The 19,270-nt window shown below is 35.6% G+C and overlaps 1 protein-coding gene and 1 long non-coding RNA gene across 3 annotated transcripts in view; one reads left to right on the top strand and one right to left on the bottom strand.

The window, feature by feature from the left end:
- LOC109837988 lies at positions 13,138–17,731 on the top strand. Of its 2 annotated transcripts, XR_002246527.1 has the most exons (4): positions 13,138–13,280; positions 14,784–15,519; positions 17,200–17,252; positions 17,717–17,731. It is a non-coding gene; the product is annotated as an uncharacterized LOC109837988 (long non-coding RNA). The 2 variants fall into 2 exon arrangements; XR_002246526.1 differs by lacking the exon at positions 17,717–17,731 and having other exon boundaries at positions 17,200–17,526.
- The window catches only part of LOC109837987 (MADS-box transcription factor 26-like), a 4,490-nt gene continuing 1,067 nt past the window's right edge, over positions 15,848–19,270 (bottom strand). The window contains exons 3-7 of the mRNA XM_020406390.1: positions 18,307–18,368; positions 17,743–17,845; positions 17,604–17,645; positions 16,581–16,622; positions 15,848–16,485 (exon numbers count right to left, since the gene is read on the bottom strand). Coding sequence (XP_020261979.1) covers positions 16,336–16,485; positions 16,581–16,622; positions 17,604–17,645; positions 17,743–17,845; positions 18,307–18,368 — 399 coding nt within the window. The 3' untranslated portion in view covers positions 15,848–16,335. The remainder of the gene's footprint in view (positions 16,486–16,580; positions 16,623–17,603; positions 17,646–17,742; positions 17,846–18,306; positions 18,369–19,270) is intronic.

Genomic DNA, 19,270 nt, shown 5'->3' on the forward strand with positions numbered 1-19,270 from the left:
AGTTATTGGTTGGTGTAATTTTGGAGTAAGTGAGATAATTTTTGAGACTTTACTTTATGGTGTTATTCATTGGGACAAGGAGATTGTGACAATTAACCCCACTTTTTCTAAAATTATTCCACTTCTATACAAATTTTTTGTCCCAACCTCCAAAAAATTAACCTATTCTTAACTTTGGGACAATCATGAGGAAAGTGAGATAATTTTGAAGCACAAATTTACTAAATATCTAATATATATTAATTGTATTATAATATATAATGTATTTTAATTATATTATATTATAAAATTCTATTATAACATAAGATAATAAAACATTATATAATATTATCTAATATAACATTATTATATATCATTATTACATATTGGTTAATAATATTTCATATATTATAATACTAGTATTATATTTTTATAATATTACCTTATATTATTTAGTATAAATTTTATTAGTTAGAATAAAAGTACTATTGTAGTATTTTTATGATATAAAATATTATATTATAATATCATTTATTACATACTAATTTATTATTTTCTTTTATACTTTATTATATTAATTAATAGTCTTAAATATATTGTCAATACTTTGGTAGTTATAATATTAAATAATATTTTATTACTGCAACAAAAATTATAATAAATTACTATATAATATATTAAAGCATGATAATATATATTAAATTAATATAATATATCATATTATTATTAAATATATTAATAGTATATTACGGTTATTATAAATATTATATTTTAATAAAGAGCCATGTCATCAATTATTCTATTTAAATTATAGTAATTATCATAAATAGAATAAAATATTATATTTTTAATAATAATATAATATTTGAAATAATATTATATTCAATTAAATGAAATATTATAATATTTGATTAAATATTATATTATTGAAATAGTGTAAAGTGATTTCATATGCTGATGTGGCTTGTAAAGTGATTTCATATTTAATATAATATTCATATTTAATATAATATTTCAATAATATAATATTTAAGAGAAAACTGACATTGAAGTTAGGAAAAAATAATAAAAAATAATTCCAACCAATATGATTATTTGAGTAGGGACCATTTTTTACACTTTCCAAACAAACAATTAAAGTTACATTTGCAAACCAAACAAGCAATTTATGATTCCAATGGAATAAAAAACAAACAAAAAAAAAATATAAAAATAAAATTGATGAGGTGAACAACAACTTTCTAAGTTGTGTCATAAATACACAACTTTACCAACAACAACCAAACAGCCCCTGAGCCCATACCACCCTTAAACAACACCGCAGGTTTAACTTATCGCTCCCGTCCCCGAATCGGAGGAAGTAGAAGAAGAAGAGAGCCTAAATTCTCCATTTGTCCAACGAAAACAATGGCGGAGAGCTCTGAATTCCTAGGGTTTGTGAAGAGGCACTTCGAAGACGTGAAGGAGCACTGGAAGAGCAACCTATCCTTCCTCGATTATTACAAGAAGACCCTCGGGAGGAAGGATCCGCTCCCTAAATGGACCGACGCTGACGTCGAAGAGTTCATCGCCTCTGATCCAATCTACGGCCCTCAGGTCTCGATCCCATCTCATCTGTTTCCTATTCTTTGATCTAGGGTTGGGATCGTCTAGGGTTTCGATTGTCTTTCGATCGATCCAGATATTTTCGAGTTATTCTGTTTAGTTTTGTTTTGTCTTAGTTGAAGGCCATAAGGGAATCGAGAAAGTTTGCTGTCGCTGGGGCGATTATTGGTGCGGCACACTTGGGAGGAATTTCCTTTAGATATTCCAAGAGCCCACATGGTATATTGATCTTATGTTCCTCTTATGTATGTTTCTGATTGAAAAATATGATCTTTCTGTTGTTTACATGTAAGCTTATCTTTCATGTTGCCTGCTAAATCGTTGGTTTGTGCATACTGCAGCGGAAATTTTAACATATTTTTATTTTTTTGTGTAGATAAGTAATGTTTTTTGTCCATGTTTGGGAAGATTTTGAGAGTTGTATGATAGAAAATGTGATTCGACGGGGAAGCCCATAAAGTTAATGCTTAACCTGACTTAGATTTATCTAATCTGTTCGAACTATTCAAAATCATTTAGGTTGAGATCTTCTTTGTACCGTAATAGTCATATCCCACATGTATCATACACAAATACCTACAAATAGGATATATTTTAAGTGTATATAGGCGAGGCGTCCTGTTCTTAAAGAAAGCTATACTAATAAATTTAAAAATTTAGCTTCTTGGACATCTCAATATCAATCGAAAGTGGTGTAGTAATTGAGAATCTGGGACAACGGCTATAATGACAAAGAGAAAAGGTGAGGGGAGACCCCAATAAAGGAAAATATTTTTTGAAGATTTTAAACCTATTTCAATCCGGTACCTTTAGGTATGGTGTAATTACACGAGTGATTCTTGAGTTTGTGTATTTACATGGGTAACCTTGAGGTTACTGATTGTAATAGAACGGGTTATCCTTGAGTTTATGTATGGACATGGGTAGCCTTGAGGTTACTGATTGTAATAACATGGATAACCTTGAAGTTACTGATTGTAATAACACAGGTAACCCTAAGTGTTGCTTTGCAGTTGGGTTCTAGGGTCACCCATGTAACTACATTAGTGCCTCTATATAGTTGGTCACTTGAGTAGTGGTCAAATTGCTTCTTCAAACTATAAGCCTAAACGTTCATGTTGCTTGTTTGTCTGTGTGCTTGTGTGGTGTATGCATGTGTTTGTCTCGTGTGTGCATCTATGTTTGTGCTTGTCAATGTGTGTAATTGCACATGTTTTTGCACTTTGTGCGCTTGTGTGTATGCACGTTATGCTTGCCCATGTGCGTGTAATGCTCTACATGCTCATCCACAAGAACATGTGCATGCACATGCACATGCACATGCATGAGTTTGTATCCTTGTGTGCATGCGTATGTACGTGCACCAACAAACAAGCAAGAAAAAGGTATTTTAGAAAGGATTTAGGGTTGAATACTTCCCATTGGAACAACATTCAGCCTTCATTTTTAGAATCTTCATCTTGTTGAAGTTGATTTTTATATTAAGATTTGTAATGAGAGAAAGGAAGAGAGGGGCGACAGGGGTTCTGGTTGGGTGGGGAGATGGTTATTTAGGAAGGATTTTGGTTAGTATGTCTCCCATAAGAATTTGATATTGGAGTTTTTGCAACCTACTCAATTAATGATACTTTATTTTTAATGTGCATGCAAATCAAGATCATGTATTTTGAATTTTTCTGCCCATTTGTCTGGGGGTGTGTGGAGGGAAAAAATAATGTTTTCTTATACTTGCATTAGAGCTTATAAATATTCAGCCAAAGCATTTGATCTTTCCTTTTAATACTTAAAATATATTCGAAATGTAATTTGTCAGGTCCTAGAGTTACATACACTCTAGAACATATAAATATTCATAAAAAAACATTGATCTTAATTTCAATACTTCAACATCTCTTAGAAATCAATTTGGTTATGTTTTAGACAATCTACACTTTTAAACTAACCAACTTGCTAATTAGGCTGTTCACTTTCCCCTCGTTCAAGATGAGAAAAACCCTTTTGTGTTTAATTTTCTGGGGCATTTTAAATTATTTAAATCAACTTATCTTTCATATGAATTGCAAAAATATCAAAATTCAATGGAAAGGGTTTCACTCTGGATCTTTCCTAGGTAGCCAAGTTTATATCCTCTCTCACCCTCTATATATATGTATGTATGTGTGTATATATGTACAATGTTACAGAAGGCGCTAGGCGGACTAGGCATTCGAGTCGGGGCCTAGCGCCTAGGCGACGCCTAGGCGTTTGCTTATTTTTTAATTATTTAATTATAGTAATTCATAAAAATATGTATTAAGTTCATATAAAATCGCAAAAAACATAAATAACAAGCTTAGATCCATAATCAACCATACATAAATACTAAATAGCCAAATTAGTAACCAAATACTAAGAAACATCATCATGTCTAACATAACAAGTCATCGTAATAGTAAATAATATCGCAAACTCAAAATTCTAATGCTCAAGAGGGGGAAAAAAATGAATAGTCTAAATGCCTAGCACTGAATAATCATATAATCTAATGAAATCATTGTCATCATGGAAATCCTTCCCCGCATGATCGCTCTCCGCCGAGTTCGTGTCCACGAAGTCCTCATCCTCGTCCATGACATCATCGTCCGAGGCAAGAGACTCTTCTTCGTTAGTAATCATCAAAGGTCTCGTAGCTCCTGCTATTCTTTCACCCCTCCAGCTCGCCGCAACCTCAGCCGCTCCAAATACATTCTCTACCAACGTCTAACTAACACCTGAACCAGGATAAGTCTCTTCCTTATCGGAGGGGATTCCATCTAGGATCCATGCACATGCTGTAGTATAATCCTGCGTTGTTAGCGCGTCTTTGTTTTCTCCTCTCTTCTTTTGCTTGAGCTTGGCATTGAACTTCACAAACACAAGATCCTGCAACCTCTTCGACTGCAATCGGTTTTTCTTATTTGTGTGAATCTTTAAAGAAGAAAAGAATAAATTAGTAAAGTCATAAATGGATAACTTCATCTTATTAATTTTAGATATTTATGTAATTTACCCCCTCAAATGTGCTATAGTTTCTTTTGCATTCGGAAGAACGGCTAGTGAGATTAAAAACTTTCATAGGCAAATTTTGCAGAATGGATAATCACCGCCATGCATAGACCACCAGTTACCTGCAAACACATTGTCTTAATTGAATTCACCAGTGCAAAAAATTACTTATGATTGATAATTTAATATATCAATTTATAAACTAAATTTATCTGGGTTGAAGTTCACTTTTCTGCCTAGATTTCATTGCCAAACTTCTACTAAATGAGCCCTTACCCTCTCTGTACTTTTTAATGAACTCCTTAGTAACCTCAGCTTGGAGTTCCTCATCGAAAAGAGCAACTTCACCACATCTAGAAACCCCTCCTTCCCCTCTCTAGAGTTCTTAGCAACATCATCTTAAAAGTAGTAAGGGTTAAGGACATTAGCTGCCATATGCAATGGTGTATACAATCAATCCTCAGACTTGGAATGTATAATATCAATCACCGACTTGCATAGGCTCTCTTGTTTCTTCAAAACAAGCTTGGTCTCCTCCTTTTGTGTCTTCAAGCATCCCCACGATAAATCCTATTGCGGGTCTATAGTCGCTATCGACCACCCTTAACATGCGAAAAGGGGAGCATAGATCTTCAATAGGTTGTTTACAGATTGCCACTAACTCTCACACAGTACAATGACCTCCACTTTTCTACCCCTTGCGGTATTAGAGTGCTTGTTTTTCCTCCATTCATCATCAGGAAACTTGAGTCTTAGCTTCAGCTTCTTCTCATGAACACTCCGAAGGGTCACAAATGTAGTGGCGAAGCGAGTGACTCGGAGTCTTACAATCTTCCTCATCTCACATATGCGGCATATCATGTTCAAGATTTTGTGGTGGCTGTAGATGAAGACAATAAGGGCATTCGCTTTTTCAATAGTTTCTTTGAAGGTTGGCAACTTCCTAATGCCCTTAAGCATCAGGTCAATAGTATGAGTTGCACAACTGGTCTAAAAGATACTTAGCCTCTTCTTCAATTTTTCCTTCGTCGTCATATTTACAGAAGCATTATCTGTGACAACCTAGATGACCTTATGTGGCCCAATCTCTTCAATGCATGTATCCACCCACTCAAAAATGTATTCCCCCGTGTGTGAGTACCTAAAGTACTTAATCGACTTGTAGAAAGTCGTGCCTATCCTACTATGGATGCACAGGCTCATGATCGACTGCATCTTCCTATCCGAGCAAGCATCTGTCATGATAGAACCACTCTTCCCCCACTCATTGTGCTCCTTAAGTGAGTCCATAGTCTCATTCACAACACCCATCAACGACTCTCTCAACATATACATGGTCAATAAGTACGTCCATAATCTCCAATAGCGCTGCACATCCGCATGAAGGAGTCAGTAGAGAGGGCATGAAAAGAAATGTTATTCTCATATGTCCATCTAGCAACATCCTTGTGGACTCGGTCTCTCTTCTCCTTCGCATAAGCTTCCTTCATCCCTGGCTGAATCATCTTTCCCTTCAGTCTCTTTGCTAGCTCGGGATCACTAGCAGTATAAACCCAACAGTTGGCTCTCTGGACTTTTTTAAGATCTGTTCGTTATATGTGTAGAGGAGACAATTTTCTCTCCTTCAATAGCCGTTGGATCCGGCTTGTCGAACTGTGCTTCATCTTGCAACTCCATGATATGCATCTCCTTTAGTTTCTTCCTCCTGAAATTAGCATCCATAGCTTCTTGGCCCTTGTTACTATCAGCTGCTAAAATCTTAGAGCACTTTATGCGATTGTTTCCTCTGTCGGCAAGATGTTGCTTCAATCTAAAAACCCCCCTTCCATTTTGTGTGAGCACAATTTACATTGCACCAAGCACAAATCAGTTGACTCTGGAAAAAACCCAAACTCTCAAGTGATATCTCCCGAGTTTTTTTCATCTTTCACAGGGGCTTTCGCGAGAATAGAGGTGGAACCCGCAGATTTCTTAGGAGGAATATCCGATATTCTACATCACAATAATTCAACAAACAACAGTTAGCTCCGGAGAAAACCCAAACTCTCAAGTGATATCTCCCGAGTTTCTTTTATCTTTCACAGGGGCTTTCGCAGGAATAGAGGTGGAACCCGCATATTCCTTAGAAGGAATATCCAACATTCTACATCACAACAATTCAACAAACAAACCATTGATAGATCAAATCATTGTTATTGAGACGCGCGCCTCGTGTGCGCTTGACACTTGCGTCATGTAATAGACTCTTTCTTCTGTTTTTTTAAATAATTTACATATTACATATTTACATCATTTAATAGACTTTTTCTTGCTAGTTGCTAATCCATTCTCCATCTTTTCATGTTTAACCTATAAAAAGGAAACAATAATTAGTAATTTAGTATACTTGTTTGCTAATTGTAACTTTCTCTCTAATTAGCATGCTAATTAAAAAATTATGAACATGTATATGTAATTGTTTTCTTTATTCTTCATCTTTTCATGCTAACTAGCAAATAGCAATTAAGAATGCTAACTAGAAAATTATGAACAGTTATTTTTTTTAATCACTTAATTGTTACTGAAAAATACATATATCATATTTTAAATGAAAATACATATTTGTTATTTGTTACTTGCTTGTTTTGTTTCATAGATTTTTGCTTATGTTGGAGATTATCTTGCATTGTGATTTGTGAAAACTTATGAACTTCTCTATGTTATGCATGCTAATTAAGACTCTTTCGTGATTTAGTAGGTAAAATTATACTTAGTCTTTTTATGTGATAATTTATAAACATGTTACTTATATGCTTATTTGTCTTATGTTAAAAAATATTAGTTTAAGTTGTGCGCCTCAATTCAGTAAGATGCGCGCATCGTTGTGCGCCTTGCGTATAGTGCGCGTAAGGGGCCTTTGCGTCCTGCATTGCGCCTTGCGCCTCGATAACAATGGATCAAATCATGACAATTAAAAGATTCAAATTAACTAAAATTAACCAATTTAACTAAAATTAACTAGTTGAACTAATTAATTAAACTAAATTAACTAGTTAACTAATTAATTAAACTAAAATTAACTAAAATTGAACACGATTATACTAAGATTAACTACAATTAACTAAAATTAACTAAAACTAACTTAATTAAATTAATTAATTAAACTAAATTGAACAAAATCAACTATTTAAATTTAAAAAATAGTTAATAAGTAAAATTTTGGTATAAAGCAGTAAATAAGCTAAACATAGTTAAAAAAAAGTTTGAAATTCTCGGGGCCCGGCAGGAGTAGAAGGCATGGGCGGCGGGGTGATGGTTCGGATCGGGCGGCGGATGATGGTTCGGTAGGCGCGGCCGATGGGCAGGGCTGGGCGGGAGAGGCTCGGGCAGGCGCGGCGGAAAGAGGTGCGAGGTGGGAGAGTGGGAGAGAGAGAGTGAGAGCTAGATCGAAGAGACTAAAGAGAGGTGAGAGTCCGTGAGACTATGGAGAGAGTAGGTGGGTAGCTGTAACTGAGAGGGGGGGGGGGGGAGTAAGAGAAAGAGGGGCGGCTGTACAGTGAGGGAAGGGAGAAGAGATATGTTATTTAGGGTTTGAACTGGGTACGGGAGTTGCGGGTTCGAGTATGTGGGTTTGGTTTTATAATTTTTTTTTGTGTTCCAAAAACGGCTAGTCAGGCTCGCTTAACGGGCGCCCTAGCCCTAGGCGACGCTAGGTGTTTGCCTAGGGCGAAGCGGTCCGCTAGAAGCTAGGCCTACTCGGAGGGCGCCGCCTAGACTAGGCCAGCTCGTCGAAGCGCCGCCTAAGACTGGCCACTCCGGAGCGCCGCCTAGACTGGCTACTACGGCCAAAGATAGGTGGCTGCCGGTCTGCCTACGCCTAGGCAGACGCTTAGGAACACTTTTTATAAGCACTGTGTATAACACTGTGTATGTATGTACACACCATAGTTGCATAGAACTCGATTTGTTCCGATTCACGGGACGGGTACGGGAGCGTGGTACGCCACTCATTAGGGATCGGATACAAAGGGTTAGGTTTATATGGTACGCCGGGCAACATAGGTTCAGTTCTTAAATTTAAAAATCAAAGGTTTTGTAGAAGTTAGGTTCTTTTACCCTTCTCATGAAATATGCTAGTTGATATCAGTAATGGTAAAAGAAGCTTGAGAATCATGTTGCAACTAAGGTAGTTTCTCACCTTATTTGTTGTTTATTCTTTTGCAAAAGAGTTGGTTTTCTCAAAATTTTAATTGGGTTGAATTCTAAATTGGTCGCTATAATTGGTGAATCTTGTCATGTTACACCAAGAATCCGGGACGATATAACCTGGGTCATGGTTCTCCATGGTGTCCCTCATTCCTGGCTTCTTCCTGACTTCTATGGTATACACACTAGTCTTCAACAATGTGGTGCACAAGACTAAGTATTATAATGCTTTTGTACTTAATAAAGATAATTGTAAAGTAATGATTAAATTTAGGAAAGTTGAAAAGTTTCATATTGGTTTGAGATGGAGAAATGCAGGGGATAATAAAGAATGCGTAGGGAAATAGAAAAGAATAATTAGTAGTAAATAAGATAAAAAAATAGCATGGCAACCTGTATGTATGTATGTCTGTTTGTGTCTGTGCGTGCACACTACATATATAATTAATCCTGTACTTGAAGAAGCACGTCTTTCTCTTTTGCTTTACTTTTTCATCTGTCATGATATTATGTAGGTAGAAGAAGAACATGACATGACTCTGGTGAGTAATTAGTATTTGTTAACAGTATTATTAATTCTTACCATATAGAATCTTTCTGAATACTCTTTCTGAGACTTTCCCTTATTTTGATATAGTGACGTCCTTTTTTTGTTTTATTACATGCAAAATGTCGGGGTCCTAGTGCTTTGTCATGTGTCAGCATCCAATATGATAAAATTTTGTGAACTGGAGCAGCCAGTATAACACCAAATAACTATATATCTATGTTCAGGTTGTGAATGTTTTTCATGAAATGTCAAAGGGCATTGCTTTTTGGGTCATGTCATTGCATGAACTATTTGATAAATCTTACTTTATGGCTTTCAAGAATCTTGAAGCTGAAACTTCTGTTATTCGTCCATATTGAACTATTTACCTCAAAGATTGTTGGAGTCAATTGAACTTTCACAAATAAGTTGTAACATGCTTTATTGCAGTGTACCATATGAAATGTTGCCAAATCATCACAAATACATATTTATTTATTGGGTTTTTGTCATATTACACCTAAGACTTCCAAATCTTCATATTTGTAAGTTGCACCCTCAAATCTTCTTTTGTTTGTTTCTTTATTTGTTTTTTTGGGGGTTGGGGGGGGGGGATGCAGAGTTATGTAATAACCTTGAGTTAGATTTCAATCTAGTAAAATTTGGTGTTGTAAAATTAGGAGTATGAAGATTAGGAGCGCTGATGGAAAATGAAGAGGAATTTAGGCTTTGAATGATAACCTTATTGATTTTAGGTGTTATTTAAAATAACTAAATTAATCTGGGGTACAAATTAGTCATATGAAAATTTTTGCGGTCTAATATAAAGTTAAGAAAGATTTTAGGGTCTAGTATGACACAATCGCTCATTTATTTGTTTCCTTTTTCTTTTCGACTATTTATCTACGTATATGTTTATAAGTTGATGTTTAAACCTAAAATGTAAGCATTCTGTAAATCTGTTTGCTTCAAATTTAGATTTGAAAGAAAACAAACAAGAATAAAAAAGAAAGTTTTGCTTGCTTTAATGATGTCTTAGTTGTTTATATAATTTGTTACTGGTAAACCATGTCTGTTTGGTGTGGTTCAGTCAATTGTTCTCACTAGCCATATTGTTTGTAATTATTAGTAACAGCAAGTTTAAATGGAATTGTTTTTTATCTTCAACAAACATTCTTCTGCAGCTTCGACTGTTAATGTGGTGGATTTTGATACCTTGTCCACAATTTCTGTTGATGTTATCTTAGTTCTCACCTTGTTCTTAGTTACCATTGTTTTAAATATCCCCGACATTGCCCGATATATCCCCCGATCTATCCTTTCACAGGGCTTGCCGCAACGGATATGATCTCTAAATATCCTTTACCACATTTTGGCTATTTTGGGCGTTTATATCCCTAATGTAGCCGATATACCGGCTAATATATCAGCCGATATGTTGGCCGATATATCTTTTTATGACTTGTCACAAAATAGTATATTGTGTTTGGCAATTTTTGGGCGAGATATCATGTTTTTCCATTATATCAAATGACGTTTTGACCTAAAAAAAATCTGACGATATGTAGCAATGTTGATTTGTACTTTTGTTTATTTTATAAGGTTGATTAGTGATCCTAAACATATATTATTTACATTTTGTATATTTAGATTTCATTAAGTATGTTGAGATTACATTTTAGTACATTATACTACATATGCAAACATCCATTTTGTCATTCTGATCTTTACCACATATCCCCGATATTTCCTTGATATCCGCAATCCGATATGAATTTTGGCCATCCGATATTTTCCTAATATCCGATATTTAAAACCTTGGTTCTTACGTTGAAAGAAGAAAACTCTATGCACTTGTAAATTGGCTTGCACTTGTCTGTAACACAATTTCAATTAGCTTCTCTGAACAATCTAACCGATATAATTTTCTGTCTCCTCTACTTTATGATCCTTACGCTGTTTTAAATTGTGGCCGATTGCACTGTAATTATGGCCGCAATAGCAATTGCGGCACTCTTCTGCAATGATTTCATCAAAAGTGGGCAAAAATAGCGCCCATAAAGCTATTATAGCTGCCAAATGTGCGCAAGAGCATTAAATAGCGGTGAAAAGCGCTGAATAGTGGTGAAAAGCGCTGAATAGTGGTTAGAAGCACTGAATAATGCTTTTGAGTGCTTAGATAAGTGGGCTTTTTTAAAAAATCCAAATTGAAATCTACCTTAAGCTAGTCCTAACTCTCCTATCCACTTATTACCCAATTCTTTTCTCTCGATATCCCCTCTTTGCTCAATACTCTAACACTAACTCTCCGGCCACCGCTTCCACTGCCTCCCTTCACCAACTTCGCTGCCTCGACTACAACTCAATTCTACCGCTTCTTCTGCTACAACTCCGCCACTTCCTCCGCTTTTTTTTTTACTTTTTTTGTGCGATTTATACCATAGGTACATGGTTCGTATGTAGCAGGTCATCATATGAATTCGGGTACACAATTCAAAACTTTGAAATTTTGGATTCGACAAGGGGTAGCTTGCTTCGATAAGCAAGTTTGATATAGGATACAATGTAATTTTTTTGGGTACGCTTATCATTTTTCAAAGTGTATAGTAGAAAATTAGAAACTAGAAAACTAATTATGCATTTTAATATTTTTTTCATAAAAATTACTTCAATACTTCATATTAACAGTTTTTGAATACATAAAGCTTAAAATATTAAATATTAGACAACCTCTTAATATTTTTTTTTTCTAATTTGTAACTTTCTTCCTCTTATCATCAAGTGCATCATCTGCGAATTCGGAGTCCAAACAATTCTACCTAAGCTTCTTCAACTTACGTGAAGAGTCTTTTGAGTTATCATTACTAGAATCCATATCCTATTATTTATATTGACCAACTTTGTAATTCTCACAAATCGTGACAGGAGGCGAATGTTTGAATGGATGAATACTAACTTATCTGTTTTTTCACTGTTCAATCTATTCCTTTTCACACTATGTATGTAGGAATAAGTACTCTAATTTCTCTGAGCTGAAGAGCTACTAATAGACCGAGACAAAATCTTTTTAGCAACATCAATTAAACAAACACTAATCTAGAATTAGTTATTAACTTTGGATAACTTCCACTTACTGAAAGAATACTTTCAATAATATTATCAAAACTTATAAAAAAATCCAAGCGCTTGTGCATGAAAACGAACTTGTAAATTAACTTTGATCTCCTCGTACTTAGTAAGCGGTACGCTAATTTTAGGAAACCAATTCGTGTATCGGAGGGAATCTTTTCAGAGAATCGGTTCGCATGAACTGTTCGACAGTTCGGGGAGGTCGAGGGGATTGCGCAGCTATGATTTATACTGTTTTGACGATATAAATGAGGGGTAATTAGTTATTGGATAATTGTGTGATTTGTAGAAGTTTTAGATTTTTCTTGAATTTTTCTTTTTTTTTGAATATTTATACATATTAAACTGAGCCACTTTTGGACTTTGCGCCTTTTGTCGCTATAGCCCCAAGTACCCTTAGCGGCGCCTCCCCGCTATGCGATGCTATCCGCTATCCATAACCTTGGATCCTTACGGTATATAGACATTATGGTTGTAGCATAAGTAGACAGAAGATATGAAAATTCCATACAATTAGACAGCTACTCAGCTAATTCTTTAGCGTCACATCTCATCTGCTACAGTGTTGATTATAACTACTCAAGTTGAAAGGAACGTGAATACAAGCAGTAATTTATTCATGTCATCTCCCCCCCCCCGGCCCCCTTTCAAGCGGTTGATCCATAGTTTATGCTGGATTTCTGTAGGTGTTTCTAGGCCACTGGATTTGGAGCTCTCTGTGGTGGTATTTTGGGCTCTGAAGTAGCTGAACATTGGAACCAGCTATATAAGATGGATAAGCAGGGTGCTAATCTTAGGTTTCTCTATTGGTGGGAGGATAAAACTCGAGGTTAGTTTTTCTCTTGGATTTGGAATATATATTTCATCATCTATCTCTGTTACAATATATGTTTACTTATTAGAGCACATCCGTTTATTTCATAGTTTATCTTGTTTAGGGCGCCCTTTACTTTTGGGTTCGTTTTTGTATCTATCTTTTATTTGGCAAGAAAATGATTTCATTACCAAATGAAAAAAGTACTTACAGACTCAACTATATGAACAAAACAGAAGAATATGCTCTCTCTTTACAGATATAGCACTGTACTCTTTCCTAAAGATATTCATCTCTAAAATAATAAAAGATATCAATAACAGAATTATCTGTTAGCTACACAAACTCTCTTCAAGAACTGAGGAAAAATGCAAACTTTCCTACACCACTTTCTATTGTCAGGGGTATCCTCCATCGTATCAATGCAACTCAACTTAATCTCTAAACATGAAATTATTTGTTGAGTTAATTTTTCATCAGGTTGAACTTCATGAACTTTACTAAAGATCAAAGCATTCCTCTCAGTCCTTTTAATTTTTGTGCTGTTCGCCCCCCATAAAAAAAATCTAAGTGCCCAAGGAACTAAGATCCTCCAACTGAAAGGAACTAGACCATCATGTATAAAACCAGTTACAACTCCATATTCTCTTGCTAATATGGCATTCAAAAAATAAATGTGCAAAAGTTTCCTCAACAAAACCACATAGGGGACAAGAAGGATCAATGTCCATACCTATTCTTCTTAGATGACTTCTTGTTTGCAGCTTCTCATGACAAACCAACCAAAGAATAAAAGGATGCCTTGGTATGTTCATATTTCTCCACAATTTTACTCCAACTTACCTTAGTATGGGAATGTACCAAGGTCATATAAGTAACTTTAGAACTATAAGGAGGGGGAGAACCTTTCCATGCCATGCTACCATCAGAAATCTCAACCGAAAGAGAACCTTGCTGTCTAAGTTTCAGAATTCTTCTAAGCCCTCAAGACTGAGAAGCACTCACAGGAAATATCTTGTCTTGTCTGTTCTTTAGTTTGGTTATAGCTGTATGAAAATGCTGTCACTAAGACTTCAAATTGTGCTGCATGTGATTGACAGTCTGCTAGTTCATGTGGTAATGCATATTGTACGTGATGGCTGGTTGCATCGATGTGTTATAAGCTTGTGGTGCTTTGTTCAAGTCGTATTTTCTTTGGTTTTATGGAAAGAAGGGATAGTTGTCTTTCTGTTTTGGTGTCACTAAGAGAGTTTGGGCGATAAAATTTTTTTTTGGGGAATTTGGTTTGTTCGCTCTCTTTGGCTACAAAAGATTTTGCACTTAGTAGTGAATAAAAAAGTAGAGCTGAATCTTCTCGTTTTGTCTTCTGTACATTGGTTTCTTATTTGACTTCTTGTATGACCAAACACTCCAAGATCATGTTTATTCACTGAGTATCATGACTTTGATCATACTATTGCTAAAATTCATCTTACTTATTATTAATGTCGACTAACAAGAGAAGTCTAAATCTTGCAGGAGCTAACCAATAGTCAAAGGATACCTAAAAGCTCAGACGCACATTTGCCTGAAAATAAATTGTTCAGTTGTCAGGGCCAATATTCAAGAGCTAGCGTTTATCATCCACTGTATTGCAACTGATAGCTCTGTTCTTCCAATAAGATTGATTTCCCATTAAACCATCTATGTTTTCCCAGAGAAATTTCCCTTTGAACCGTATTATTTTAATTTCTAAGAAGTTTATGTGCCTGCACGCCTGAATTTTTATATATTGAATATGGTCAACACTAAGTTCCTTCTTTGGCTTATTGCATGCATTGCCAGTGAGTGGGGTTTTGGCTTATGTACTCTGATCTTAAATGCATGGAACATGATTTATGCTGCATTATCTTTTGTGCACTCTGATCAAAACACGGAGGGTATTCCTACCGATGCATGTTTACATATGTGATAAGATTTGGTCTTTTTATGAAAGAACTTTTATCTTGTATATGGTTTACAGTGAATAGCATGTGTTTTTTATTTTGTTTTTTGTTGTTGTTTTTGATTAAATGTAAGTGTGATCACCAGGTATGTATTCTGGACGTTCACATGTGCGTTGACCATGATTCAAAACTTCGATAGTTGATAGATGTTAACTATTGCTTTTTTTTTGTGTATCAGGAGCAGTAAAATTGATCCCATTTAGCATTGTGGGAGATTGGGAATGAGATAAGTAGAATGCCATTTTACAGTGGTTCTATTTCATCTCAAGGTAATATCTCAATATATTGAGGAAGGTTTAATGGTTTGGAAGTGCTCATGTCACGAATAATTGTGGATTTTATAGAGATTTCCCAACTTCTAAGTTTTATTCTGCACTTATGTAGTAGCTCAGTGACTGAGGTGATCAGTGTCATGTTTTGTTCACTTCAGGGAATTCTTGGTAAGTGCTAGCTAGCCTTGCAGGAAGTAGTAGGTGCCTAGAAGATGTAGCAAATGCCTTTTATGTCACTACTGACCAATATTGGCTTTATCAGAAGGTTTCCTAGTTTCCTATGGGTGGAGTCTATTCAATGATCAGCCGAGTCTCTATGGAAAAGTGGGAGTTGTTGGAAAATAAAGACGTTGGTTCATATGCAGTGTTTAGGCGTGAGTGGTTTTCAAAGAACAAGAAAAAAGTAGGCCCTATGTTGCTCTAAGTGCTAATATCATGATTAGTAAGGGGCAGCCACTAGTTTTTGTTCCTCTACTGGAAATAGGCCGAATCCGAGTAGTAGCGTCATGCAGGCATATTATGCAAGATTGCAACAACCCAAGCACAATTTACGTCGAGAAGCTAACTGTAGACGTTTCCCTTGATGCAAATTTCAATACAAGTCTCAATAGAGGATATAATATAGAACAAAGTGAAGTATTGAACCCATATCTCCAGGGCATAACAGGGACAGCATTACCAACATTTAGAGGTTTCTGAGTAAGTTCTCAGGATCACTATTTGTACAGACAGTTTCTTAGGATACACCTTGAAATAAAATGGTCATTCACAAGGCCGCCTAGCCCTCTTATCATCAGCAGGAGCTGCTATATGCTAATATAGAGCTCCTAAAATTGGAATCATGTCATGTTGTACTGTTAGTGGGTATGGAATATCAGCTATCATTTGAGGGGCTACATTAAAAACCCCTGTCTGATCTACGGTCAGTGGGGCGACATCAAAAAGCCCATTTTGTTCTACAACCTGCACAAACATGCAAGAATAGATAAATAAAAAATTCTTTCGTGTATACAACTGCAATGCTAAAAAAACTCATTAGTTGAGTGTGGAATATATACTTTTTCCTGAAGGAGTTCATTGGCAGCCTTCAGAATGCCTTCCTGCACAAACATAGAGACATAATTAAACTAGAATTAACTAAAGCATGTATAGTTATTGAACCATCTTGATGGTATCTCCTACCTATTTGGTTTTCTCCTCCTTGTTTTCGTGGGTAGCGCATTTCTTTTGCATCTGACAAGCTTAACCAAACTCTATCCAGAGTTTGTGTTGTAAGAATGTTTGCGTCTATGATATTTTTCCTACTTGCGAGGAATTTAATGTATCAAAATTTTTTTCCGTACAGCTTGCTTCGTTAGGAGAGATCCAACAGTTTTATCTTAGGATTAAAAATTACCAATATATTTGCATAGGGACTTTCCTTTTAATGCATTGGAGTTATCAAGGCCCCTGTGTGGTAGTTTATCTTATGGAAACCTCTTTCTAGTGTATTCTGGATATTTTCACCTTCTCACCCCTGTTGCTAATACTAATAGGTTTTGAGCCCTTTGTTTTAATTGTGTTTAATTTCTTCTTCTTTCCCATTTTGACCTTATACTGATCTATATGCTATTTTGAGCCCTTTAAGATTGAGCCTGGACTTAATTTTGTCGAACTGATATCTGGAATATTCTGCAGCTCAATTTGATAAAGATCAACGGTCACCTTCTTGTTGTCGTTCCTCTGTTAAGGTAGAACTCTTTAGTGTCACCATCATGGTTATGGATATTGTTGGTAGCTCACCATATGATTATTATTTTGTAACAACTTGCTATATGTCTGACAACGTTAACACTCGATGGAGTGTTTTAGATATTGAGGTATTTCTAGTAGAAAATATAAACAGACAATTAGGGACCAACCTCCCGCTATTCTACCCTGAGCTCTAGCATCCAGATGACCTTGATATGAAACGGCTGGGAAACATCTCAGAAAATTTTCCCCATCCACGAGTTAAATATTTAAATGATTTTGACATGAAAATTTGGTTACAAAATTTTGACATGAAATTGCCACAGTAAGCACCATAATTTAAAACTAACCTTGCTTTTCAACTGTTGGATCTCCTGAAACATGATCTGCATCTGTTTGTCAAGAGAATCAATTGAAGCCGCATGTTAATTTTAGAATTCTATTGTACATGTTCTGGAAATAGGGTGCATTGAAGAAGAGCCTTTTAACCTTAGCTGAGCGCGTGTAGTACATCCACATCTCAAGTTGCCTTTCCAGGGCAACTAATTCCTCCAGTGTCATGTGCCCTGATATTCCCTCTCCATACATGTACCTGTAGCACTCTCTGGTTAAGTGATGTATTTCAAAATATTACGAATATTTCTCGTCACACTACTTGTATAACTTCTATCTTCACGAGCTCTTGTGATTACTCGCTAGATTTATGGGTGCAGTACAGGCACATCAAGCACATTAAGGTATTGTTACTGGTGTTATTCATTGTTACTACCAAGTACTATCTTAGTTAAAACCTTGTTTGCTAGCAGTACGAATCAAATAATTGTAATTATTTCCACTTGTGGAATTCTATTTTTGACAAATTAAACAGCATGAGGCAAATTTTTTATGTTGCCTGGATGACAGATTTTAAGGCTCTTCAGCAAGGCGGCTTTTCTTACTTGAAAAGTAGTGATTTACTAGCAGAGGTAAAAAACTTTAGAAGATAAACTTGTATGGATTTGTGTGTGACGTGGCGTACATATCATATGAAATCATGCATATGTGTACGTTTACCTCAAACCTTTCTGAAATAGATCAATCTCTTGCTTCAGCATTGCTACTTCTTGTTTGGGTTCCTACATAGGTGAAGAGAAATGTCAGACTAAAAACTTACTTCCAAATTAGCATATGTATCCACATTAGTTCTATAAAATTTTGAATTTATACAGGGTGGGATGTCTACAGCTTGTTCTCTTCTGATGATACTGACAAGTTATCGTGCTGAATTGAATCTTGAAAGTACGTACAATGGAACAGCAAGTTGTTTAGTGAGAACACAGAGATATTGAAGGTGAAATTGAACTTAAAATAGAATAATATGATTTAGCAAGTATATGTATCCTGGAAAATTTTGGCTTGATGAAGTTAAGATGACTGTAAGGATGTAAGAAGGGGCAGAACAGTGCCTGGTATGCGCTGAAGTTCGAAGTTATTTCAGTAATGCTAATCGAAAATGCCTTACGATTAGGGGAAAGCCTATGAAACTGTACAACTAGCACGGAATCAAGTTTCGAGTCTTAATAATGTACAACTTATAGAGAGTAATTTAGCAAAAGGAGGTGGGATGCTTTTCTTACTAAGATGACACAAGTTAATTAAGTTAGTTCCCTGATCATAGCAATCAGATTATTTCATTTTAGTGAGATCGGTATTTATTGCTTTTAACACAGGAAGTGATCCTTAACTGAGCTTAATGGGGATGAATGGAAAGGAAGGATTCATGAAGTTTTGGAGAGAAGGATTGTTATTTGATTGAAGAGAATGGAGACAAAAGGACTACTGGATGATAGGCAGAGCATAAGGCCTAACATATACAACCTCAAAGATAATAAAATAAAATGCAATCATCATGGATAAACCATAAGTCTTCTCCTCATTTTCTGCATCATATTTGTACACCAATTCTTAGCGTGCATTATCTATCAGATTAAGTCATTCTCATTGTAGAAGAAGGGCCATCATTTCTTCTTTTTACCAC

The sequence above is a fragment of the Asparagus officinalis genome, chromosome 4, assembly GCF_001876935.1.
Source record: "Asparagus officinalis chromosome 4, Aspof.V1, whole genome shotgun sequence".
Taxonomy (NCBI): domain Eukaryota; kingdom Viridiplantae; phylum Streptophyta; class Magnoliopsida; order Asparagales; family Asparagaceae; genus Asparagus; species Asparagus officinalis.